This window comes from Ornithorhynchus anatinus, chromosome 11, assembly GCF_004115215.2.
Source record: "Ornithorhynchus anatinus isolate Pmale09 chromosome 11, mOrnAna1.pri.v4, whole genome shotgun sequence".
In the NCBI taxonomy this organism is placed as follows: Eukaryota; Metazoa; Chordata; class Mammalia; order Monotremata; family Ornithorhynchidae; genus Ornithorhynchus; species Ornithorhynchus anatinus.
In genome coordinates this window covers 58,219,962-58,244,559 of record NC_041738.1, presented here as the reverse complement: position 1 = coordinate 58,244,559, position 24,598 = coordinate 58,219,962, and the positions used below count along the sequence as shown (strand labels likewise).

The window sequence follows — 24,598 nt, the reverse complement described above, 5'->3', positions numbered from 1 at the left end:
CTTGTATGATTTGGAAGCTTGAGGGGACGAGGCAAAGAAGGGCCCGAATCGAAGTTTCCAACCGATCGAATTTCCCCAACTCTGGATCTCAAATAACTATTTCTTTACTTCAGCGGTGTCTGCCGCTCTCTGTGTCCAGACATCTACCGTTTGCTAATCCCAGAACAGTCGGTTTAGGTGTACCTGGTGGTCCCCAGAGAGATACGGACCCTACTGTTCTCCATTCTTGAGGTCTACGAGCCTTCTAGAAGTTATCTCTAATGCTTCAAGACTCGTGCTTTTAGGACTCAAACATTCACGCCTAATTCTTCAGGACTCAAAACTAAAAGGCACATCCGGCCCTTTTTCTTTCTTAAGCAAGAAGAGGAGTTTTTGAAGGGGGAGGGAAAGCGGCCTTGTCCCCGTCCGCACCTCCCCCCCGCCAATTTCAGCGCTCCCATCCCCCCAGGATCTTCACTGGAAAGACGGCTGTTCCCCACGGCGGCTCCCATGCGGAATCCCGTCCTCCACAGAGGAAGGGAACGGATAGCGGATGGCAGGTTGGGTGGGGGGTGGGGGTGGGGTGTCCAGAACGAGGTTCGATGGAGTTTTGAATCAATTAAAGCAAATAATGCTCTGTTTTCCACCAGGCCCCGGCGTGCTATTGGCCGAGGAAGGTCCCGTGACTATGCTCAGCTTGCAATTTCGCCTTCCTCCCCGGTTTCGTAGAGAGCGGCCCCGAAACGCCCGTATTTATCAGCAATATACAATTATAAGGCCGGGAAATATATATATATATGAAAAGAGGGAGGGGCGGAGGGAGAGAAAGAGAGAGACAGAGAGAGGGAGAAAGAGAGAAAGAAAGCCCTCTCTCCTCCCCCCGCCCCTCCAAAATCGCCTGCCACTTCATCACGGTAACCCGGGGCGGGGGGAGCCCCCTCTTGACACCCTTCTGTAGGCCCCCCTCCCCCACCCTCAGGCCGGGCGCCTTGAAAGCCATGAATTTTGAATTCGAGAGGGAGATTGGGTTTATCAACAGTCAGCCTTCGCTCGCCGAGTGCCTGACTTCCTTCCCCGCTGTCCTGGAAACATTTCAAACTTCATCAATCAAGGAGTCGTCGCTAATTCCTCTCCCCTTTGAGCAGAGCCGGGCCAGCCTCCAGCCGGCCTCCTCCGCCCTCCAGAGACGTCGGAGTCACCAGCGAGGCCGAGATGGGGCGGCCCCGCCGCCGGCCCCCCCCGCCGCCGCCGCCCCCCCGGGCCCCGAATTCCCTTGGATGAAAGAGAAGAAATCCGCCAAGAAACTCAGCCACGCCTCGTCCTCGTCTTCTTCCTCTTCCCCCTCGCCTTCGCCCGCCTCGTCCTCCGCGCCGCCGGCCGGGACGCCCGCAGGTTGGTGGCGGGAGAGGGAGTGGGGAAGGGGCGAGGGGGGCGGGGAAAGCCGGGGACGAGGGACAAAGTGGAGGGGGGGGGCGGGGAGACCGGGTCTGCGTGTGTGGGGGTCCCTTTGCCCACCTGGAACCGAACGTCTACACTTACAGAGTTATTTAGGGAACTCCCGCCGTCCTCGCCTATTTGGGAGACGACTCTGCTCACCGCCTGGGGTTTTCCCAGCTAACGGAAAAAGGATTTTTTTTGCCCCTTTCGGCCTTGTTCTGGAGCAGGTGCTGGGGGGAGGGGGAGGAGGCGGTGGGCGAGGGGGAAGGGCTGGAAGGTGAGATTTCGGGGATCGGGTGGTCCCCCGCCCAATCCCTCGCCCTTTCCTACTGCCCCGCTTTTTTCCAGGCCCGGGAAGCACAGGTTGGATTTTTTAAGGGGTGGCAGTACCGGGGGAGGGGCTGGGTTGCCAAGGCCCCCTCATTCCCACCATCTCCCCCAAAATGCTCAAGGCCCCGAGCTATCTCCCGCCGGAATCTCGGCCCTGCCGATGGCGGGGAACGTATTTGGGAAGCGGGGAGGGGAATCCTACAGCGAGAGGATTCCTCTGGAATCCCGACGAAAGCTTTTTTCTTTTTTTTTTTCTTTTTGGGAAGGGGGTCGGGGGCGGCGCAGCAGACTGGGGCCCACTTGCCGGAGACTCCCTCCCGACCTCTCCCCCCATCCTCCTCCCCTCCCCCCGACCCCAGGAGCCGCTCGGACGCCCCTTCCCACATTCAGGCCGTGGGCGGCTTGGAATTTCCCCGCTGACCCGAGCCGGAAGGAGCCGAGAGGAGGAAAAAGGGAGGGAGAGGAATTAGTGGGGGAAGAGATGTGCCTAAACCATCCTTCCCCCTCCCCTCCACCGGCCCGCTTTTTGAGGTGGGGGAGTTTGGGGATCTTTGCGGCCGGGGCAGGGAGGAGAGGGCCGGACGGATGGACGGACGGCAGGAGGTCATTCCCGGCCGGCTTTGACGCTGGTGTGGTTGGATTCCTCAGACTCGCAGGGGCTGCAGGACGGCGGCGAAGGCGGGGCGGGGGCCCGGAGACTGCGCACCGCTTATACCAACACCCAACTCCTGGAGCTGGAGAAGGAGTTCCACTTTAACAAGTATCTGTGCCGGCCCCGGCGCGTGGAGATCGCCGCCCTCCTCGACCTGACGGAGCGGCAGGTGAAGGTCTGGTTCCAGAACCGGCGCATGAAGCAAAAACGGCAGACCCGGCACAAGGAGCCCCCCGACGGCGAGCTGACCTCGCTCGAGACCCTGGAGGCCGGAGGGGACCCGGCCGAGGAGTCCGAGGGCCGTCCGGCCCCGGGACCGGCGCTGGGCCCCGCCTCGGCGCCCCTGGGGGGTCGATCCCCCGCCCCCGGCGAAGAGCCGACGGGAGGGCGGGCGCTGTCCGCCCCGTCGGGGGCCGGGAAGGCTTTGACCGCCGACTTCCCCGAGGGTCCCGACGCCTTCATCGACGGGCCGGATTCGCCTTTCCTCCTGGATCTCCACTCGTTGTCGGCGGACGCCTGCCTCTCGCCTCCGGTCGGCTTTTCCCCCGGCCTCCCGCGCTCCCTGGATAGCCCCGTCCACTTTTCCGAGGAGGATTTGGATTTCTTCACCAGCGCGCTCTGCACCATCGACTTGCAGCCCCTACACTTCCAATAGCCCCGGACCCACCCCCAACCTCCTGACCCGGCCCGGTTCGGCCCAGTTCGGCCCAGCACGGTCCACTTCGTCCCAGTTCGGCCCAGCACGGTCCGCCACGGTCCACCTCGGCCCAATTCGGTCCAGCACGGTCCACCAAGGTCCATCTCGGCCCAGTTCGGCCCAGCATGGCCCAGTACTGTCCATCTCGGCCCAGTTGGGTCCAGCACGGCCCAGCTCGGCCCAGCACAGCCCAGCACGGCCCAGCACGGCCCACCCCTCCCGTCCCCCTTTTTCAGATGGCTCACAGCGGATGGCTAGCTCAGAGACCCTCAAGCCCTCGAGGCAATATTGACTCTAGCGCACTGAACTCTCCCCCCACCCATCCCCCCGGACCTGTTTGTGTTTACCTAAACTCCAGGTACTGTATTTAATTAGGCGCCGTTCTCAGTTCTTTTCCTCTAAGTTAAGGACCCACGGACAACGTCCCTCGAGAGAACGGACCATTCGTTCGGCGAAATCTCAGGAATAATTCTACTGGAGGTCGGAACCGGGGAGTCTGTCTTAAAATGATTCCTCGTTCTCGTTTCGTTTTTTTTTTTACGTTTTAGACGGTAGACTATTTATTCAAATTCTTTAATAGGAAAATGGGAAAGTATTTATTGTACATTATTTTCATAGATGAAATAAATGTCTTTATACTCGAACCCAGCGGTCGCTGTGTCTCCGCCCTCGGTGTGCCCCCCACCCCCAGCCCCATTCCCTTCCCAGTTGTATCCCCCCCCCCAATCCCATCGTTTCTTCGGGATTCCCGCCCCGAGTGAGGGTCCGTTGGCTTCTCTTCCCAGGGGGCCCGGGATTCGGTTGTTGGGAGTCCCCTGGATATGGGCTCTTCTCTCCAGAAAATCCGGTTAAATGAAAATGCGGGTTCCGACCCTTTGCCATTATTTCTTCCCTCGAAATCACCCCCTCTCCTTTTCCCCCTCCCCAATTTCTGAAGGTTCCGGACTGGCAATAGGGGATAAAAGCATCGACCCTAATGGGAGCGGCGTCTGGAAGGAGGCGGGGGCGAGGGGATTTGTCAAGAGAAGCCCAGCTGCCCCGCGATGGAGGGGGGAGGGAGAGGCAAAGGGAGGAGGATGAGGGTCTCCCCCAGGAATTCCCGATCCGAGTCCCTTCTGTCCCGAACCTTCCCTTTCCCTTCTGGTCGAGGGGCTCCAGAGGGGGAGGACGGGGTCAGGTCCTGGGCCGGGACCTGTCCGAGCCTAGGGACCCGAGGTGGGAGGCGGGAAGAGGAGGAGGAGGAGGAAGAGAAAGGAAGAGGAGGAGCAGGGAGAAGAGGGAGGAAGAGAAAGGAAGAAGAGGAGAAGAGGAGCTGGAAGAGGAGGAGGAGAGGGAGCAGGGAGAAGAGGGAGGAAGAGAAAGGAAGAAGAGGAGCAGGAAGAGGAGAGGGAGCAGGGAGAAGAGGGAGGAAGAGAAAGGAAGAAGAGCAGAAGAGGGAGAAAGAGGAGCAGAAAGCGGAGGAGGAGAAGGAGCAGGGATGAGAGGAAAGAGGGGGAGAGGGAGGAAGTCACGGGGTAGAAGTGGGCCCTTCTACCATCTAATTTTAAACCCTAAATTCCTAGATGAAGTGGGGAGGGTTATAATGAAAAGGGACGGGGGTGGGGGGATTCATGGAGGATGCCACCGACTATAACTGATTTTTCGGACACTGTAAGTGATGGAAGGTTCGCTTCCCGGCCCTGGGAGCCGAAGGCCAGGGCAGAGAGGCCTAGTGCTGGCGGGGAGGGGGGAAGGGAAGGAGAAGAGAGGGGGAAGGGAAGGAAGGAGAAAGAAGGGAGAGAGGAAAGGGGCGGGGTCCGGTGAGACACGGCCGCTCAAAATGGCGCTAGAGTCAGGCCCGGGCAAGGAGCAGGGAAAGCGGCCATGACAGCATCTTAGGGATCTTTGGCGTGGGAGGGGAAGGGGCGGGCTACTTTAGTAGCAGCTGGAGGGAAGGGGCCTGTAGCTTTCTAAATTCAGTCGGAGGGGTGAGGCTAAGGATGATGTGTCAGAGAGTATTGTATATGCTTATCCTGGGTTTGTAGGTGTGTTGTGTGAGAGGCTATTTCCCCCCAGGATGGTTCTGCCTCAGGGTGCTGGGTATATGTGTTTGTGGGTGGCTGGATTTCCATGCAGGATTGTTGTGCCTTTTGGGTGCTGGGTGAGTGTGTGACTATTTCTACCCAGGGTTTTTGTGCTTCTGGGTGTTTTGTGTGTGTGTGTCTGTGTGTGTGCATGGCTGGATATATCTATAAAACTCTGTGTGATTGTGTGTGGGTGCGGGTCGGCCTGTGTGTCTACAGTTGTAGGTATGAGCATGTGTCTCTGGACATGTGAATGTAGGTTATGGGTGTGTGTGCATGCTTGCCTAGTGGTCTGTGGGTGTGTGTCTAGGGATGAATGTGTGATGTGTATCTATGGGAGTATATGTGTACATGTCTGTGGATCCTTGGATGCTTGTGTGTGTCTACAGCTGTATGTGTGTGTATTTATATGAATCTCTGTGTACATATTAGTTTGCACATGTGCAAATTTCTGCCTAAGGCAAATTCCTACAAGTGGTTCTGGATTGACTGTGAAGATTGTGATAGGGGCTGTGGTCATTTCCTCTCTTCCCAGTGAATTGGGTCAGTTTGAGGGTCTTACAGAGCCCTTTGGGAAACACGATTCCATCCTGGGGCATTTTTAACCTGGTTTTGAAAATATCTCCCAATATGTCCCCTAACCTCTGTCCACGGAGATATACATAATCCCCCCCACCCCCCACCCAGTCCTTCTGGCAGAAATCAATCAGGAATATTTATTGAGCACCTACTGAGTGTAAAGCACTGTATTAAGCCCTTCAGAAAGTACAACAGAAACAAGCACACAATCCCTGCCCTCAACAAGCTTACCACCTAATGGGGGAGGTGGATAAAAATTGTGTAGAAATAAAGGGAGCAGGAAGAATGGGATATGAGGAAGTAGTACACATGAAATGGATGAATAAAGAATTGATTGTACAAATAAGTAAACAGAGGCATAGAAGTCTCTGGTCTCTTCCCTTCTGTGTGGGGATATGCCACAGGCAGGGCTACCCAGGAGGAAGGAACTGTTTAAGATCAGTGTAGGAGACAACATTTATCTTGGCATAAGAACTATTCATGTCCCTTTGCAACTCCTGACCTGTTTTTTTTTTTCAGCGGTATTTGCTAAGTACTATGTGGCAGGCACTCTACTAAGCACTGGGGTAGGTATCAGATAATCAGGTTGGACACAGTCCACATCCCATATGGGACTCACAGCTTTAGTCCCCATTTTACTGAAGCACAGAGAAGTTAAGTGACTTGCCCTAGGTCGCACAGCAGACAAGTGGCAGAGCCAGAATTGGAACCCAGGTCCTCTGACTCCCAGGCCTGTCTTCTTTGCAGTAGGCCACACTCCTTCTTGACCAGTTCACCAGCTTACTTTTTTTAGCTCAAATTTTGCCCTACGAACCATGCTGATTTTGAATCTACAGTATGCCATGCATGAAACATTTAGGGTCCTCCTACTGATAATGATTATGGTATTTATTACTGGGGATTATTTCTCTCATACATAAATGAATATAGAATGCACTGACTATATTAGAATAATATTGTGGATCTCATTAGTCCACATGTTTATTTCCCTATAAAATATACATGAAATATATTCAACATATTAAAGTAATAATACATATCTTTTGGGGCCGTGTGTTTATTTCCCCCATAAATATATGAATGCGCCATACATTAAAACAATGTTATAGATCTTAATGGGCCGCTCTTTATTTCCCCATAAAATAAGTTCCTAGACAGATGTGTTAGTTTTAACATCGAAGCTGTTTTTATAGGAGCAAAACGAGTCTTAGAGTCAATTTGATTAATGTATAGTGTGGATAATTCCAGCTAATTTGAAAAAGTTTCCCCCTCCATAATATTAGTAGGTTTTAAACTCCAAAGTACTTGGATAATTGGCTTGACCCTTTCTCTAGCAGAGTGACGTACTGGAAAGAGCATGGGCCTGGGAGTCAGAGGACCTGGGTTCTAATCCTGGCTCTACCACATACCTGCAGTATGATTTTGGGCAAGTCACTTAACTTCTCTGGGTGACTGTATTTCCACCCAGTCCCTCTTCTTCAAAATGGGGATTCAGTACCTGCTCTCCCTTTAATAATAATAATGATGGTATTTGTTAAGCGCTTACTATGTGCCAGACTCTGTACTAAGCACTGGGGTGAAGACAAGCAAATTGGGTTGAACGCAGTCCCTTTCCCAATCTCAATCCCCATTTTACAGATGTGGGTTTTACAGCTCCCTTTGGGAAACATGGTCTCAATCCCCATTTTACAGATGAGGTAACTGAGGGACAGAGAAGTGAAATGATTTGCCCAAGGTCACACAGGACCCGATTAATTTTGTTAATGAGGTGTACATCCCCTTGATTCTATTTATTGTGATTATGTTGTCTTGTTTTTGTCCATCAGTCTCCCCCGATTAGACTGTAAACCCGTCACTGGGCAGGGATTGTCTCTATCTGTTGCCAAATTGTATGTTACAAGTGCTTAGTTCAGTGCTCTGCACATAGTAAGTGCTCAGTAAATGCTACTGAATGAATGAAAGGATAGTGACAGAGCTGGGTTTAGAACCCGTGACCTTCTGTGCTCTATCCACTATGACATGCTGTTTCTCATGCATAGACTGTGAGCCCCATGTGGGATCTGATCTACCTGTATCTATCCTTGCCCTTAATATAATGCTTGGCACATAGTAAGGACTTAACAAATACCACAGTTATTATGTCAATCTAGTTGTGTCTTAAGTGGAAGGTTACTTGGGAATGGGTCACTAACAGGAGGGGAAGATTCCAGATAAACAAAGTAGGTTATTGTCAATCAATCGCTTAGCCAATCCATGGTATTTATTGAGTCTTACTGTGTGCAGAGCACTGTACTAAGCTTTAGGAAAGTACAGTACAATAAAATTAGTAGAAATGATCCCTGCCCATGAAGAGCTTACAGTCTACAGGGGAAGACACATTAAAATAAATTAGAGATAGGGGAAATAGTAAAGTATAAGGATATGGACATAAGTGCTATGGGTCTGGGTTGAGAATTAAAGCCAAAGGCATTTGTGATGCAGGGGATAAGGAAGAGGAATTGAGGGTTTAATCGAGGAAAGTCTCTCGGAGGAGATGTGATTTTAGGAGGGTTTTGAAGGTGGGGAAGATTCATTCAATCGTATTTATTGAGCACTTAGTGTGTGCAGAGCACTGTACTAAGTGCTTGGAAAGTACAGTTCAGCAACAAATAGAGACATTCCCTGCCCACAGTGGGCTCACAGTCTAGAAAGTGGGGGACAGACATCAAAACAAGTAAACAGGCATCACTAGCATCATTATGAATAAATATAATTATAGATATATACACATCATTAATAAAAATAAATAGAATTATAATTATAAATATGTACAGATATACACAAGTACTGTGGTGCGGGGAGGGAGATAGAGCAAAGGGAGTGAGTTGGGGCTATGGGGAGGGGTGGGGGAGCAGAGGAAAAAGGGGGCTTAGTCTGTGAAGGCCTTCTGAGGGAGGTGAGCTTTCAGTAGGGCTTTGAAGGGGGGACGTATGCTAGCTTGGGAGATTTGAGGAGGGAGGGTATTCCAGGCCAGAGGGAAGAAGAGAGCAAGGGGCCGGTGATGGATAAATGAAACAGAGGTAGAGAGAGCAGGAAGGGTGTAGATGGGCTTGTAGTAGTAGATCAGTGAGGTAAGGTAGGAAAGAGCTGATTGAGCACCTAAAAGCCAAAGGTAATTTCTGTTTGATGTGGAGGTGGATGGGCAACCACTGGAGATTTTCTAGGAGTAGGGAAATATAGACTGTCATGGGAGAAGGGAAGAGAACAGCTCCTGTGTTCTTCCATGGAGACTCAGATCTACACTACCAAAATTCCATAATATCCTGATCTTTTCAATCCCCAAACCCCACTGGACTATATCATGGGAATAATTGATGGGGGAAAAAGGGCTTGAGGTCTCTCTCAACCAGACTGAGCCATGATCTGCATTTGGTGCAGGATGGAAAATAGCTGGGTCTATTGTGGCAAATTAGCTAGATAATTCAGGCTCCCCCTCTAGACTGTAAACTTGATGTGGGCAAGGAATGTGTCTACCAACTGTGTTGTATTGTACTCTTCCAAGTGCTTAGTACAGTGCATGACCTAGTGAATACAGCATGAACCTGGGAGTCAGAAGCACCTAGGTTCTAATCCCAGATCTGCCATTTGTCTGCTGTGTGACCTTGGACAAATCACTTCACTTCTCTGTGCCTCAGTTATCTCATTTGTAAAATGGAGATTAAGACTGTGAGCCCCATGTGGGACAGGCACTGTGTCCAACCTGATTAGCTTATATCTACCCCAGTGCTTTGAAAAGTGCCTGGCACACAAAAATGCTTAACAAATATCACTAAAAAAATACCATAGATGATGATGACAAAATGGATTGTGACTTAAGGAATTCAGCTGTTTCAGGGCTTGGTCCCAACCTTTTCCTTGTTCCATTTCTCACGGGTCAACCCTAGGCCTCACATCTTAGATTTGAATCCTGGCCTCAAGTGAGTTGGGGCTGGGAGGGAGTGCAAGGATCAAGGATAGGATTGGAAACTGGGTCCACTTCCCCTTCCAGTTATCGCCCTATCTCCCTACTACCCTTCCTTTCCAAGATCCTAGAATTCGTCTACACTCGCTGCTTAGAATTCCTTAACTCCCATTCTCTCCTGGACCCCCTCCAATCTGGCTTCCGTCCCCTCCACTCTACCAAGACTGCTCTCTCTAAGGTCACCCAGGACCTCCTTCTTGCCAAAACCAATGGCTCCTACACTATTCTAATCCTCCTTGACCTCTCAACTGCCTTTGACACTGTCGACCATCCCCTTCTCCTCCACACCTTATCTCACCTTGGCTTCACGGACTCTGTCCTCTCCCGGTTCTCCTCTTATCTCGCTGGCTGGTCATTCTCCGTCTCCTTCGCAGGCTTCTCCTCCCCCTCCCATCCTCTAACTGTTGGAGTTCCTCAAGGATCAGTTCTTGGCCCTCTTCTGTTCTCCATATACACTCGCTTCCTCAGTGAACTCATCTGCTCTCACGGCTTCAACTATCATCTCTATGCAGATGACACACAGATCTACATCTTTGCCCCGTCCTCTCCCCCTCCCTTCAGGCTCGTATCTCCTCCTTCCTCCAGACGTCTCTACCTGGATGTCTGCCCGCCACCTAAAACTCAACTTGACCCAAACTGAGCTCCACATCTTCCGTCCCAGGTCTGGTCCTCTCCCAGACTTCCCTATCACCGTGGATGGTACGGCCATCCTTCCCGTCTCTCGGGCCCACAACCTCGGTGTCATCTTTGACTCGGCTCTCTCATTCATCCCACACATCCTATCTGTTACCGAGACCTGCCGGTCTCACCTTTACAATATCGCCAAGATCCGCCCTTTCCTCTCCACCCAAATGGCTATCTTGCTGCTATGGGCTCTTGTTATATCCCGGCTAGACTACTGTGTCAGCCTTCTCTCTGTTCTCCCTTCCTCCTTTCTCGCCCCGCTCCGGTCTATTCTTCACTCCGCTGCCCGGCTCATCTGCCTGCAGAAACGATCTGGGCATGTCACTCCCCTTCTTAAACACCTCCAGTGGTTGCCTATCCACCTCCGCTCCAAACAAAAACTCCTCACTCTAGGCTTCGAGGCTGTCCATCACCTTGCCCCTTCCTACCTCTCCTCCCTTCTCTCTACCGCCCACCCCACACGCTCTGCTCCTCTGCCGCTCACCTCCTCGCCGTCCCTCGGTCTCGCCTATCCCGCTGTCGACCCCTGGGCCACGTCCTCCCGCTGTCCTGGAATGCCCTCCCTCCTCACCTCCGCCAAACTGATTCTCTTCCCCTCTTCAAAACCCTACTTAAAATTCACCTCCTCCGAGAGGCCTTCCCAGACTGAGCTCCCCTTCTCCCTCTACTCCCTCTACCGCCCCCCCTTCACCTCTCCGCAGCTAAACCCTCTTTTCCCCCTTTCCCTCTGCTCCTCCCCCTCTCCCTTCCCATCCCCTCAGCACTGTACTCGTCTGCTCAACTGTATATATCTTCATTACCGTATTTATTTTGTTAATGAGATGTAGATCACCTTGATCCTATTTATTTGCTATTGTTTTAATGAGATGTTCTTCCCCTTACTCTATTGCCATTGCTCTTGTCCGTCTGTCTCCCCCAATTAGACTGTAAGCCCATCAAAGGGCAGGGACTGTCTCTATCTGTTACCGATTTGTATATTCTAAGTGCTTAGTACAGTGCTCTGCACATAGTAAGCGCTCAATAAAGACTATTGAATGAATGAATGAATGAATGAATGAATGAAGTTGTCTGAATCATTCCCTCTGAAATATGCCCTTTGCCCTCAAGGCATTTCCAAAAAAGTGGAGTTTGAATGGCTTAAAAGGAGTTAGGCTTAAATCAATCAATAGTATTTATTCAGTGCTTTTTATAATAATAATGGTATTTGTTAAGCACTTACTATGTGCCGAGCACTGTTCTAAGCACTGGGGTAGACATAGGGGAATCAGGTTGTCCCACCTGGGGCTCACACTCTTAATCCCCATTTTACAGATGAGGGAACTGAGGCACAGAGAAGTTAAGTGACTTGCCCACAGTCACACAGCCGACAAGTGGCAGAGCTGGGATTCGAACTCATGAGCCCTGACTCCAAAGCCCATTCTCTTTCCACTGAGCCACGCTGCTTCTCACTGAGCCACGCTGCTTTTATATGCAGAGCACTGTACTTGGGAAAGTACAACAGAATTTCAAATAGTGGAATCGTAATTTTCCTCTGCCATTTCCCCTATCTGTAATTTATTTTAGTATCTATTCTCCCCATTTCTTTCACTAGACTGTAAGTCTCTTGAGGGCAGGGATGGCATATAATAGTAATGGTACTTGTTAAATGCTTACTACGTGGCAGGCATTATTCTAAACCCTGGGGTAAATGCAAGAAAATCAGGTTGGACGCGGTCCCTGTCCCACATAGTGCTCACGGTCTTAATCCCCATGTTACAGATGAGGGAACTGAGAGAGAGGTAAATGACTTGCCCAAAGTCACATAGCAGACAAGTTGCAGAGCCTGAATTAGAACCCATGACTTTATAGCTCCCAGACTCATGTTCTATTTACTAGACTATGCTGACTTCCTATTAACTCTATTATATCGTACTCTCTCAAGTGCTTAGTACAGAGCTCTGCACCCAACAAATTCTCAGTAAACATCCCTGATTGATTGATTTTTATGTGAGATCAAGGTGGGAATGGCAATCTGACCATACTAGAAATACTCCATCAACCCGTGAGAGTATCACAGTAAGCTCAGCTCAGCCTGGCTAGTTGGGAATGAGGGTCTTTCCTCCTTTCTCCTCACAACCTCATTATCTTCAGCGTAGTGGATAGAGCACGGGGGTGGGAGTCAGAAGGTCATGGCTTCTAATCCCAGCTCTGCCGCTTGTCTGCAGTGTGATCTTGGACAAGTTACTTCACTTCTCTGTGCCTCAATTACCTCATCTTTAAAATGGAGACAATGACCCCACGTGAGACAGGGACTGTTTCCAACCCGATTTGCTTGTATCCACCCCAGTGCTTAGTATAGTACCTGGAACTTGGTAAGATCTTACCAAATACATGATGATTATTATTATCAACTTTGGGTCCTCCAAAGATATGCTAATGGACCCAGAGCCTGGCCTCAACAGGCTAGTTGGAACAGCCTCTGTTTCTGCAGTGCTGGTGGGCCTGCAATGTGAATGGCAATTGTTTTGTTCCCACACTGTTAATTGGCAAAACTTCTGGACCACGGTTATAGTGGGTACAGTTTCTAGCCTCCACAGTACAAATGAGCAGAGCCCCTGCACCCACAGAGCTCGTGGGCCCAGCCCCTGCACCCACAGTGCTAATGGCCACCTATTCTAGTCCTCACTGAGCAAGCGGACATATCCCCAGTCATCCACAGACCTTGGGGGCAAGACAGTAATAGTGGGCATAGACCCTGGGCCCTATTTATTAATAATAATAATGATAGTATTTCTTAAATTCTTACTATGTGCAGGAACTGTACTTAGTACTGGGGTTGGATACGAGAAAATTGGAATGGATGCAATCCCTGTCCCATGTGGAGCTCACAGTCTTGATCCCCATTTTACAGAGGAGATAGCTTCTTATTATTATGCTTCTCATAATAATAACTGAGATACTTGTTAAGAGCTTACTATGTTCCAGGCGCTGTACTAAGTGCTGGGGTAGGTCTAAGGTAATTGGATTGGACATACATAGGGCTTAAAGTCTTAATCCCCATTTTCCAGATGAGGGAACTGAGGCACAGAGAAGTTAAGTGACTTGCCCAAGGTCACACAGCAGACCAGTATCAGAGCTGGGATTAGAACCCAGGTCCTTCTGACTCCCAGTCCTGTTCTTAATCCACTGACTCTATTTATTGCCATTGTTCTTGTCTGTCCGTCTCCCCCAATTAGACCGTAAGCCCGTCAAACGGCAGGGACTGTCTCTAGCTGTTGCCGACTTGTTCATTCCAAGCGCTTAGTACAGTGCTCTGCACATAGTAAGCGCTCAATAAATACTATTGAATGAATGAATGAACGCTGGTTCTCTATGAGCAGAGCTGCTGGCCCCACAGGGCCAATTGGGCACAGCCCCTGGCCCTCCTGTACAAGTATTAATATTAATAATAATACTTATGGTGCTTGTTAAGCATTTACTACGTGTCAAGCCCTATGCTAAATGCTGAGGTGGTTACAAGTTAATCTGGTTGGACACAATCCCTGTCCCACCTGGGGCTCATATTTTTAATCTCCATTTTTGACAGGTAAGGTAACAGCAGGCATGTGGCAGAGTTAGGATTAGAACCCCCTGGATTCTACTCCCGACTCTGCCACTTGCCTGCTGGGAGGCCTTGGACAAGTCACTTCACTTCTCTGTGCCTCAGTTTCTTCATCTGTAAAATGGGGATTAAGAGTGTGAGCACCAGGTGGGACAGGGACTGTGTCCAACCCGATTAACTCGTATCTACCCCAGCGCTTAGAACAGTCAGTGGCACATAGTAAGTGCTTAGCAAGTACCATAATAATTATTATTAGAAAGGGAAACTCGGAACTTCTCCATTTCTCCACTCCTGTCGGGGCTGCTCAGACTTCTGGCCAGAGCCAGAGTGACAGGAGTGGATTTTAGGAATCCCTTGGTCTGCATTTCTCTACACATGCAGGGGAAGATCAGATCGAATTTAATCCCTCTAGCGAATCGATCAGGATCATTATCATTTCAAAACCCACTTTCTCTTCAATAACGATTTTCTTGGGCCAGAATTCATTCATTCAATCGTATTTATTGAGTGCTTCCTTGTGCAAAGCACTGTACTAAGCCTTGGCAAGTACAATTCAGCAACAGATAGAGACAGTCGCTACCCAAAAACGGGCTCACAGTCTAGAAGGGGGAGAGACAGACAACAAAACAAAACAAGTAGACAGACAACAATAGCAACAGAATAAATAAATAGAATTATAGATGTATACCCACCATTAATAATATTCATAGAATAATAAATATGTACATATATACACAAGTACTGTGGGGCGGGGAGGAGGGTAGAGCAGAGGGAGGGAGTCAGGGCAATGGGGAGGGGAGGGGAGGAGAGCAGAGGAAAAGTGGGGGCTCAGTCTGGGAAAAAGTCATCCTCTCCATTCTACTTATCCTGGCTTGCTCCGACCTTGGGTAGGGGATATAAAAGTACCTATTAAAGTAACAATCGCACTCCTTCCCCCCCTCTTCAAAGCCCTACTGAAGGCTCACCTCCTCCAGGAGGCTTTCCCAGACTAAGCCCCCCTTTTCCTCAACTCCCCGTCTCCCCGATCGCCCTGACTTGCTCTCTTTGCTCTACCCCCTGATCCCACAGCACTTGTGTATATATGTGTATATCTATAATTCTGTTTATTTAAATTAATACCTGTTTGCTTGTTTTGATGTTTATATACATCTCTAATTCTATTTATTTATATTGTGGCTATTGATGCCTGTTTACTTGTTTTGATGTCTGTCTCCCCTCTTCTAGACTGTGAGCCCGTTGTGGACAGGGATTGTCTCTCTTCGTTGCTGAACTTTCAAGCACTTGGTACAGTGCTCTGCACACAGTAAGCGCTAGATAAATACGATTGAATGAATGGATACCTGCCCCGGATGAGAGATGAGAAGTAGCATGACTTGGTGGATAGGGCACGAGCCTGGAAATCTGAAGGACCTGGGTTGTAATTCTGGTTCCCAGCCTGTCCCAGGAACTGAAGGCGGAGGGGACATTATTTCCAAGTGAGGGATGTAGGGAAACGACCCTGAGGTTCGAGCTTCCTGAAACTGGAGGTTGTCACTGAAGTCTCTTCCTTGTCACTGGCCAAGGAGGTGAGTACAAATTCTGGAGGCTTCATCTATACGGTGTAGGGCTTATGATTTCCTGGGACATCGGGAAACACCTGGATTGTCCTGGCAGTACCCTGCCAGAGAGGATTTTCAGCCAGGGGCACCCAAATTGACCCTGTAGACTATTCTGGGTCATCGCAGGCTCGAGTGCTTCACTTGGGCCATTTGCATGTGAGCTCGGATGTCCTTTCAATCCACAGAAACACCCTGGTCATGTTACCCCCTTCCTCAAAAATCCCCAGTGGTTGCCTATCAACCTCCAAACAAAAACTCCTCCCTATTGGCTTCAAAGCCTGTCCATTCCCTCGCCCCCTCCTATCCCACCTCCCTTCTCTCCTTCCCCATCTCAGCCCAAGCTCTCCGCTCCTCTGGTGAGGCTAACCTAGTCACTGGGCCTCGTTCTCGCCTGTCCCACCCTCGACCCCTGGCCCATGTCCTACCTCTGGCCTGGAACGCCTTCCCTCCTCACATCTGCCAAACTAGCACATTTCCCCTATTCAAAGCCCTCCTGAAAACTCACCTCCTTCAGGAGGCTTTCCCAGACTGAGCCCCCCTTTTTCCTCTGCTCCTCCTCCCCTCCTCATTGCCCCGACTCCCTCCCTCTGCTCTGCCCCCTCCCCGCCCCATCGCACTTGTGTATATATGTACATATTTATGATTCTTTTTATCTTAATAATGACGTGTAAATATCTATAATTCTATTTATTTATATTGATGCAATTGATGCCTGTCCACTTGCTTTGTTTTGTTTTGCTGTCTGTCTCCCCACTTCTAGACTGTGAGCCCGTTGGGTAGGGATTTTCTCTATTGCCGAATTGTACTTTCCAAGGCTTACTACAGTGCCCTGCACAAGTAAGCGCTCAATAAATACGACTGAATGAATGAATGAATCTCTGGGTCCCTCTCTCCCTCTCCCACTGGTGGCCAGTTTCATTTTCTTAGCCCTTCCCCCGGCCAGTTAGGACAGAGAGCCGGAGGGACGGAAGATGGGGAAGGAGAGGGGGAGATTGAGTCGCCAGCCTCATCTCTAGCCCCCATCCCCAACACCCCTCGTCGCGTTCCAGGAAGTCTCAGGGAGCACCTTGGTCACCCTCCTTGAGAAAGGGTCGGGAACCCCCTCCCCAATTTCCACCCCAGTGATGATATCCCCTCCCTCTGCGGGAGTCGATAGGGAATGGTGGAAGGGGCTTTCCAGCGGAGGGGGAGGGGAGAGAAAAGCAAATTCAGATCGAAGGAGAGAATTCAGTTGCCCGGGCAGGATGCGGGCCGCTAGCTTCCCCACTTCAAAGCCCTACTGAGAGCTCCCCTCCTCCAGGAAGCCCTCCCAGACTGAGCCCCCCATTTTCCTCTGTTCCTCCTCCACTCCCCATCGCCCCTACTCCCTCCCTTGCTCTACCCTCCCTCCCCGCCCCACAGTACCTGTGTATACATGTACATATTTTTCTATTTATTTTTATTAATGAAGTGTATATTCTATTTATTTATTTTGATGCCTTTCTATTTGTTTAGTTTTGTTGCCTGCCTCCCCCCTTCTAGAATGTGAGCCCATTGTTGGGGACTGTCTCTATCTGTTGCCGAATTGTACTTTCCAAGTGCTTAGTACAGCGCTCTGCACACAGAAAGTGCTCAATAAATACGACTGAACGAATGAAAGAAGGAATGCGGCTGTCAAAAAGCCAGTTTAATGGCTAAGGAGAGAAGAACCCCGCCCTCCCCATCCCCACTCGATCTCTTATCGGGGGGTCTTCTTTCTCTCCCTCTCTAATGTCCCCTCTCCCTCGGGGATTCCCCTCCCCCTCCAACCCCCCATCATGTTCTTTTCTGAGCAAGATCCAGGCTAAACTCCCCTGTCCCTCCCCGAACACAGCCTCTTGTCTAGGGACTGTCGAGCCCGGCTGGAGGGGTCAGTGGGCTCTAAATTCCCGGCGATGGACCCCTTCATCTCGACAGGGGCTGCGATCACTCTCCAAGTCCCCCGCATGAGGATCTGGCCCTTCCAAGCCCCTCCAGCCCCTCATCACCACCGACGAGGAGGCCCGAGCGCGCCGCCCGTGCTTCAGCCAAAGGCTCTTCTCTGGTCGAATCTCCCCGTGAACTCTTGGCCTCTTCGCCGGACCCGGGCCCGGCAGACACCCTGACAAGTTACAAATGAGCGTGGGCGTCGGGTTGTTCAAGGCCTGTGGCGGACTTGTCCGAAGGCGGAAATCAATGGGGCTAGCGCTGCGGCCTTGGTCTGCAGCTGGATCTGAGCTGGAGTTGGGGCTGGGGCTGGGGCTGTGCTGGGCTGTGCTGGGCTTGGACTGGGCTGGGCTGGGCTGTGCTAGGCTTGGACTGGGCTGTGCTGGATTGTGCTGGACTTGATTGGATTGTGCTGGGCTGTGCTGGGCTTGGATTGGATTGTGCTGGGCTGTGCTGGGGCTGTACTGGGATGGAGCTGCACTGAGTTGGGTTGAACTAGGCAGGATTTGCCTCCTGGCTTTAGGGAGGATGAAAGCGCACTGGGAAGCGGATGCCTCCATTTAAAGGGAGGGGGGCTCCGTCTCAGTACCCGTAATGACCCAGTTCCATCCCTCTCAGCCGAATCTTTCTGGGGTTAGTCTACTCAGCCAGGTTGACTCTAGGTCTCTTTATCCTCTCTAGGCCAGCTTGGGAATTGGAAGATGGAATCATGGAGGGTAGGCAAATAGTTCAGAAAATAAAATGGAATGTGGGGACTTTAGATCAAATCGCCTATGTTGGGGAAAACCTCTCAGCCCCCCCCCCCCCGGATAATCGGTCAACTCTCCACTTCACTTTGGTCCTGTAGAGGCAGATTTCGAACTCGGTCCAGAGAAATAAGGATGAAGGGGCAGGGAGGGAGAGAAGGGGGAAGAGAAAGAGGAGAGAATGGGAGGAAGAGAGAGAGAGAGGGTGTGGAGGGGTTGAGGCAGAGAGGCCACAGAGATTAATAGAGATGGTCGGAGAGACCATTTTGGACCTAGAGTCGACGGGGGAGATGAAGTGGAGTAATAACTCACTGCGAATGATCTTCTCGTCATTCCAAAAGACTACCCCTCGAATCTGGTTTCGAATCCTCCCACGAGCCCCTCTCCTTCTTCCCTGAACCCAGCTCCACCTCTCCCGGAGCCCAGGGCTTGCTTCTTCTTCACCCGGGTCGTCCCCGACCACCACCCAAATAAAAGTTCGGAGGAGACCCTGGAGGCCTAGAGCCGCAGCTGCGATCCCTACCTCCGAATCAGCTGAGCCCCTGGGACTCTCCCTTCTTTCTAGGACCGGGGCCCGGCCCGAGTTGGGGGTGCTAGGGAGAAAGGGGGGACGTTTCGACGGATTTGGCTCCCGATAACTCAGGGGCTTCTTTAAGACTTTGGGGGTTTGCGGGTGGAGGTGAGGGGGGGAGGAAACTCTTGAATATCCCTCTAACTTTTCTCTCTCTCCCCCCCTTGGCCTTCTTTCCCAAAGTCTTTGAAGAAAGATGTTTCTGACGCATCCGTGTCGCGCTCAGATGGATGGGCTCGGTTTGATTGAAACCTCTTTGTCATGCTAATGTCAACGGGGTGATGGATGGGCTCAGGGAAACTGGCAAACTGGCCAGCCGCTGTCCATTGGTCTGGGCGATATCACATACGCCCCCTGCCCCCCTCCACCCCCCACCCCCCCTTTCCCGAGGGGACCTCGGGGGGGCCGGGAGACCGTGGGCCGGGCCATGGACGGAAGTCTGCGGAAAGGGTGTCGGGTAGGAGCCACCAGCCCTAAAACGCGTTGACCCGTCTCCAGGCCTGGCCCATGGACTTTAATAGGATGAACTCTTTTTTAGAGTACGCGATCTGTAACCGAGGGACCAGCGCCTACACCGGCCGAGGCTACCACCCTCTGGAGGCCGGGCCCCTGGCCTCCTACCCGCCGTGTTCGGGCTCCGCCGGCGACGGCTTCCCCACCGACGGACGCTACGGGGGCACTCTCCTCCCGCAGGGCCCCGGCTACGCCCCCCAGCCCCCGTCCGGCCTGGGCGCCCCCTTCCCCAGCTCGTCGCCCTCCGGGTACCCGCCGCCCCCCTGCAGCCCCGGCTACGGGCCCTACCAGTCCTACCCGCTGGGCCCGCAGGACGGGGACGGCCAGCTCTTCCAGGCCTTGGGCTTCGGGGCCTCGGCCGACGGCTACGGGCCCGGGGGCGGGGCGGGGCCGGGGGCCGGGGCGGGGGTCGGGCCCTACCCTCCGCCCCAGCCCCCGTACGGCCCAGACCAGCCGGGAGGCTTCGGGCCCGGCTCCTTCGGGGAGCTCCTGGCCCAGGAGAAGGAGCCGCCCTGCCAGCCCCCCAACCCCGCCCCAACCCCCGCCCCCGCCCCGGCACAGACCTTCGACTGGATGAAAGTGAAGAGGAACCCGCCCAAGACAGGTAGGAACGGACCCGGCTCGGGCTGGGGGCGGGGGCAGCCCGGGGGGCGGATGGTGGGGGGCGGGGGTGGGGGAGAGGGCAGGGCAGGGCAGCTGGATTTCCCCAAGACCAGTTCTGCTGAGGGGGACGGGGAGGGATGCTCAGAGCGCCCTCCCCCAACCCATCCCAGTCCTTCCCGACCGGGGACCCCCACCCCTTTCCCATCTCGAGTCCCCCGCTCAAGAGAGAAAGGCGGCTCGGCTGAGTGGTAGCTGGCTCCCAGAGAGGGTGAGAGGCTCCAGGCACCGCGAAGAAGAAAAAGAGAATTCCCCACCCCCCCCGACTTGGGGAGAGGGCACCCTGGACCGTCGTCGAGGAAGGGAAACTGAGGACCGGGGAGGAGAGAGGGTTGGTGGCAGGCTGGGGGAGACAGGATGCTGAAGGGGGAAAAGGGTGAGGAAGAGGTGCCGGGGTTGGCACTGACCCCCTTCCTCTCCCTCCCCCTCCCCCCTCCAGCCAAGGTGCCCGCCGAGTTTGGGCTGGGCCCGCCCAGCGCCATCCGCACCAACTTCACCACGCGGCAGCTGACGGAGCTGGAGAAGGAATTTCACTTCAACAAGTACCTGAGCCGGGCGCGGCGGGTGGAGATCGCCGCCACCCTGGAGCTCAACGAAACGCAGGTGAAGATCTGGTTCCAGAACCGGCGTATGAAGCAGAAGAAGAGGGAGAGAGAGGGGGCCTTGGCCCGAGCGGGACCCCCGGGCTCCGCCAAGGAGGCGGGCGGAGACGCCTCGGATCAGTCGGCCTGCACGTCCCCCGAGGCCTCGCCCAATTCCGTTACCTCCTGAGAAAAGACCGGGGCGGGGGCCCCACCCTCCCAGACACCCCTCCTTATCCTCCCTCCCCCCGGTCCGGGAGGCGGGGAGGAAGGTCGCCTCCCCACCCCCCGGCTGTTCTTCGCCCCCCGATTCCCGCTCCGAGGGAAGTAGCCACAGACTGCCCGACCGCCCCGTCGGGGAAAATTCCCTCTCTGGAAGGATGAGATCTCCCCGGGAGAAGCTATCCCTTGGCCGGGATGTCCGCCCCTGCCCCCCTCTCTCCTCCATCTCCATCAGGTGGCCGGAGGATTAGGTCTGGCCATTCCTTCCCGGGCGAATGCCCCAGCGACGGGGGGCCGGAGAGGAGGGGGGCGTCCAGGACTGGCCGGCATCCGACGCCCCATCTCTACCTGGGCTCCAACCAGGGAACGTCCGTCCAGGCGTCCAGCCTGATCTGATGGGGAGATCCTTTCCCAGCCGGGATCCGCTCTCTCCCCGATCCCACCGGGGGCCCACCCACTCTAGGATCCATCGGGGATGCCCTGGATCTTAGAGGGCCCCGATTTTTCCCTCCCCTCCTGGCTTTGGTCGGGTCGGTCACCTCCCCTGTCCTCCTCGTCCCTTCTCCCCGGGGAAAGCAAAACTCGCCATGTCGGGTGGTTGCTTTTATTCCTGGTCTGCGGGGCTCGGGGGGCGGGGGGACCCCGTTCGAACCCACCGGCTGCCTCGCCCGCAGCCCGCTTTAGCAAAGCCTCATCTCCTAGACCGCCTCCGACCCTTCTCCTCGTTTTGCACTAAACTCCTTCCTTCCCTGCCTCCGCCGCCTCTCTGGGAAGACGTTTTGGGATTTTGGACTTCAAAGGAAGAAGTTGCAAGGAAAGCGCCGGGCCCGCCTCTCCCTAGCACGGCAGGGCGCGGGGAAGTGCGGGAGGGGAGGGGGCTAGGAGGACCTCGGCCTATTTATTGCGCGTTCGGAACCCTCTCCCCCTCCTCCCCGGGACCCCCTCCCCCGCACCGCTGTCGCGGGAGGGAGATCCCGGGACCCTCCGGAGAGGACGAGTACCCTTTCCGACCTTAGAGACATAGCCAAGGTTCTGTTCTGGAAAGTTCAGGGTGCGGGAAGGAAAAGTCGGCGGGGGTGTGCGGATGCGTGAATTGGATATGTGTCTTTGGAGGACCACGAAAAGTTGTGTGTGCGTGCGCAAGTGTGGATGCGTGAATGCTCGTGTGATCGTTTTTGTACGTGAGCTTATGCGACAAACTTTTGGATCGGTTTTCCTTTGTAACTCGAACTACCTCACTTCAATAAAATTGGCCTTTTCTTCTTCTTTCTATCCTCTAGCTTGAGAGGGCGAACCCCAGTCCGCCGGAGAGCTGGATAGGGGAGGAGAAGAGAGGTCTGAGGAGAGAAAGGGGCTGGAGAAAACAGTATTTTTTATCAAGCTCTAGGCAGACTGCGCCTCCCAATCCCTTGGTCCTATTCCCTCCTTAGGAGGGGAGGAAATAGTTTGATCTTCGTTTTGCAAAGGAGGCAGAGAGGGACTAACCTCCAGACAGGACTGTGCTTCTTCCTCCCCCTTCTCCTCGCCCCTCGCCCAATCTTCCTAACTGGGGAGGAGAGAGAGCGAGCGGGTCCCGGAGGCTGGGGAGGGGAGGCTAAACGGGAGAAGAGCATCAGGTGGCTACTTGGAAATAGAGAATAGAGACAAGGAGGAGGGAGGACAATGGGGAAGAGGAAAGGGAGGTATCAAAGGAGGGGGAGTGAGGGAGAAAGGTGGTTGGCAGGGGCTGCACCAGGTGAGGGCATGGGGCAGGTGATAATTATGGAATTCGTTGGACACTTACTATGTGCCAAGCACTGTTCTAAGTATAGATGGGGAGATGCTAAGAATGCACACAGTAAGCGCTCAATAAATACTATTGAATGAATTTATTAAGCGCTTACTGTGTATTAAGCATCGGGGTAGATTTAAACGCTTAGTACAGTGCTCTGCAAACAGTGAGTCCTCAGTAAATAGGGAAGCAGTGTGGCTTACTGGAAAGACCCCGGGCTTAGGAGTCAGAGGTCATGGGTTCGAATCCCGGCTCCGCCGCTTGCCAGCTGTGTGACTTTGGGCAAGTCACTTGACTTCTCTGTGCCTCAGTTCCCTCATCTGTAAAATGGGGATGAAGACTCTGAGCCCCACATGGGACAACCTGATCACCTTGTATCCTCCCAGTGCTTAGAACAGTGCTTTGCACATAGTAAGTGCTTAACAAATACCATCATTACTATTATTTTTAAATCCTTGATTGGTATGGAGCACTGGAGCTTGTCATCTCTTTTTTCCCCATCTTACAGATGAAGAACTGAGGCCCAGAGAAGCAGCATGGTGTAGTGGATAGGGTATGGGCCTGGGAGTCAGAAGGTCATGGGTGCTTATCCCGGTTCTGCCACTTGTCTGCCCTGTGACCTTGGGCAAGTCACTTCCCTTCTCTATACCTCTAACCACCTCATCTGTAAAATGGGGGTTGAGGCTCTGAGCCCGATGTGAGACAGGGACTGCATCCATCCCGATTTGCTTGTATCCACCCCAGAGCTTAGTACTGCGACCGGCACAAAGTAAGCGCTTAACAAATACCACATTATTATTATTATTGTTATTATTATTATTTGACTTGTCCAAGGTCACATAGCAGGTCAGTAGCGGAGATCGGTTTAGAATCCAGGTCTCCAGATCCTCTGACCTGCGCTCTTTCTGCTAGACCCCACTTACTCTCCCCAAAGGGAAGAAAATGTCTGGACTATCTGAGGCACCAGAAATGGCCCCTAGGATGTTGTCTCTTTTAGGGCCAATCTCCGACCCATAGCGACTCCATGGACACATCTCTTCCACAACACCCCTCCTCTAACTGCAATCTTTCTGGGAGTGGATCCGTATGGTTTTCTTGGGGAAAATATGAAAGTGGTTTACCGTTGCTTTCTTCCACGCAGTGTAGTTGAGTTTCTGCCTTCGATTCTCTCCTATACTGCTGTTACCCGGCACAGGTGAGTTTTGACTTGTAGAAGATTGCCTTCCACTCGCTAGCCACTGGCCAAGCTAGGAGTGGAATGGATATACCTCTGCTTGACCCTCCCTCCCATAGCCAAGACTGGTAGAGTCCCAGAAACTCTCCAGGTGCCATCCTTAGAAGAGGAGAGTTTCTTAACAGAGTTGAAAAGGCCCCAACCTGGGCTGTTCTGACTCCTTAACTTTTCAGGCTCCTGCCCTGACCAGTGTCTCTTCCCCCAAAGTCACAGTCCCTCTCCACTCCCCCTCCTGTTCTATGACTTGCCGGCACCTCTGCTGTCTCCCTTCTCTGACCTGTTCCCCCAGCTTAATGCCTGGGAGGAGGAGGGGAGAGGATGAAAGGTATGGGGTGATGGGAGGAAGGGAGAGAGGTGGGGCTGGGCTGCAATATTTTCCTCAGTTGGTGAGTTGAAAGAGGTGTGAAATGGAGCAAGCCGGGTCCGAATAATCATCAGCAATCTTGGATTTGTATTTTTTTTCAACCAAAGTGGAGTTTTTCCACTTACCCATTCATGGTCAGACCTGCAGAGCCTTTGCTAATCACTGGGGTCAAAGCTACTGGACTGGGAAATCCTCCTCATCCCCACTATTATGACTAGTCATCATCACTGGAGTGTGAACACCTAATGTGTGCTGAACACTGTATTGGGTGCCTTCTTTTTGCAATTCAAATTCAGAAACCTTTAGTGGAAAAATGGGAGTGTGGGGAGAAGAGGGAGCAATAGCCAGAAAATTGCCTGTTGCTGGACAAATTCATTGCTTGCTTTGCCTAGG

At 52.7% G+C, this 24,598-nt stretch overlaps 2 protein-coding genes and 1 non-coding gene across 3 annotated transcripts; 2 read left to right on the top strand and 1 right to left on the bottom strand.

The window, feature by feature from the left end:
• The first annotated feature begins 865 nt into the window (after positions 1-865).
• Positions 866-3,691, top strand: HOXB2 (homeobox B2). The gene is made up of 2 exons (XM_029075603.2): positions 866-1,371; positions 2,395-3,691. The coding sequence occupies exons 1-2, from the start codon at positions 978-980 to the stop codon at positions 3,051-3,053; spliced, it is 1,053 nt and encodes a 350-aa protein (XP_028931436.1). The 5' UTR covers positions 866-977; the 3' UTR covers positions 3,054-3,691.
• A 15,676-nt stretch (positions 3,692-19,367) lies between these two features.
• On the top strand, positions 19,368-20,804 carry HOXB1 (homeobox B1). Its single transcript, XM_029074396.1, has 2 exons — positions 19,368-19,977; positions 20,473-20,804. The coding sequence occupies exons 1-2, from the start codon at positions 19,368-19,370 to the stop codon at positions 20,802-20,804; spliced, it is 942 nt and encodes a 313-aa protein (XP_028930229.1).
• A 3,008-nt stretch (positions 20,805-23,812) lies between these two features.
• On the bottom strand, positions 23,813-23,950 carry LOC114815296. Its single transcript, XR_003763060.1, has one exon. It is a non-coding gene; the product is annotated as a small nucleolar RNA SNORA7 (small nucleolar RNA).
• Positions 23,951-24,598: the final 648 nt, after the last annotated feature.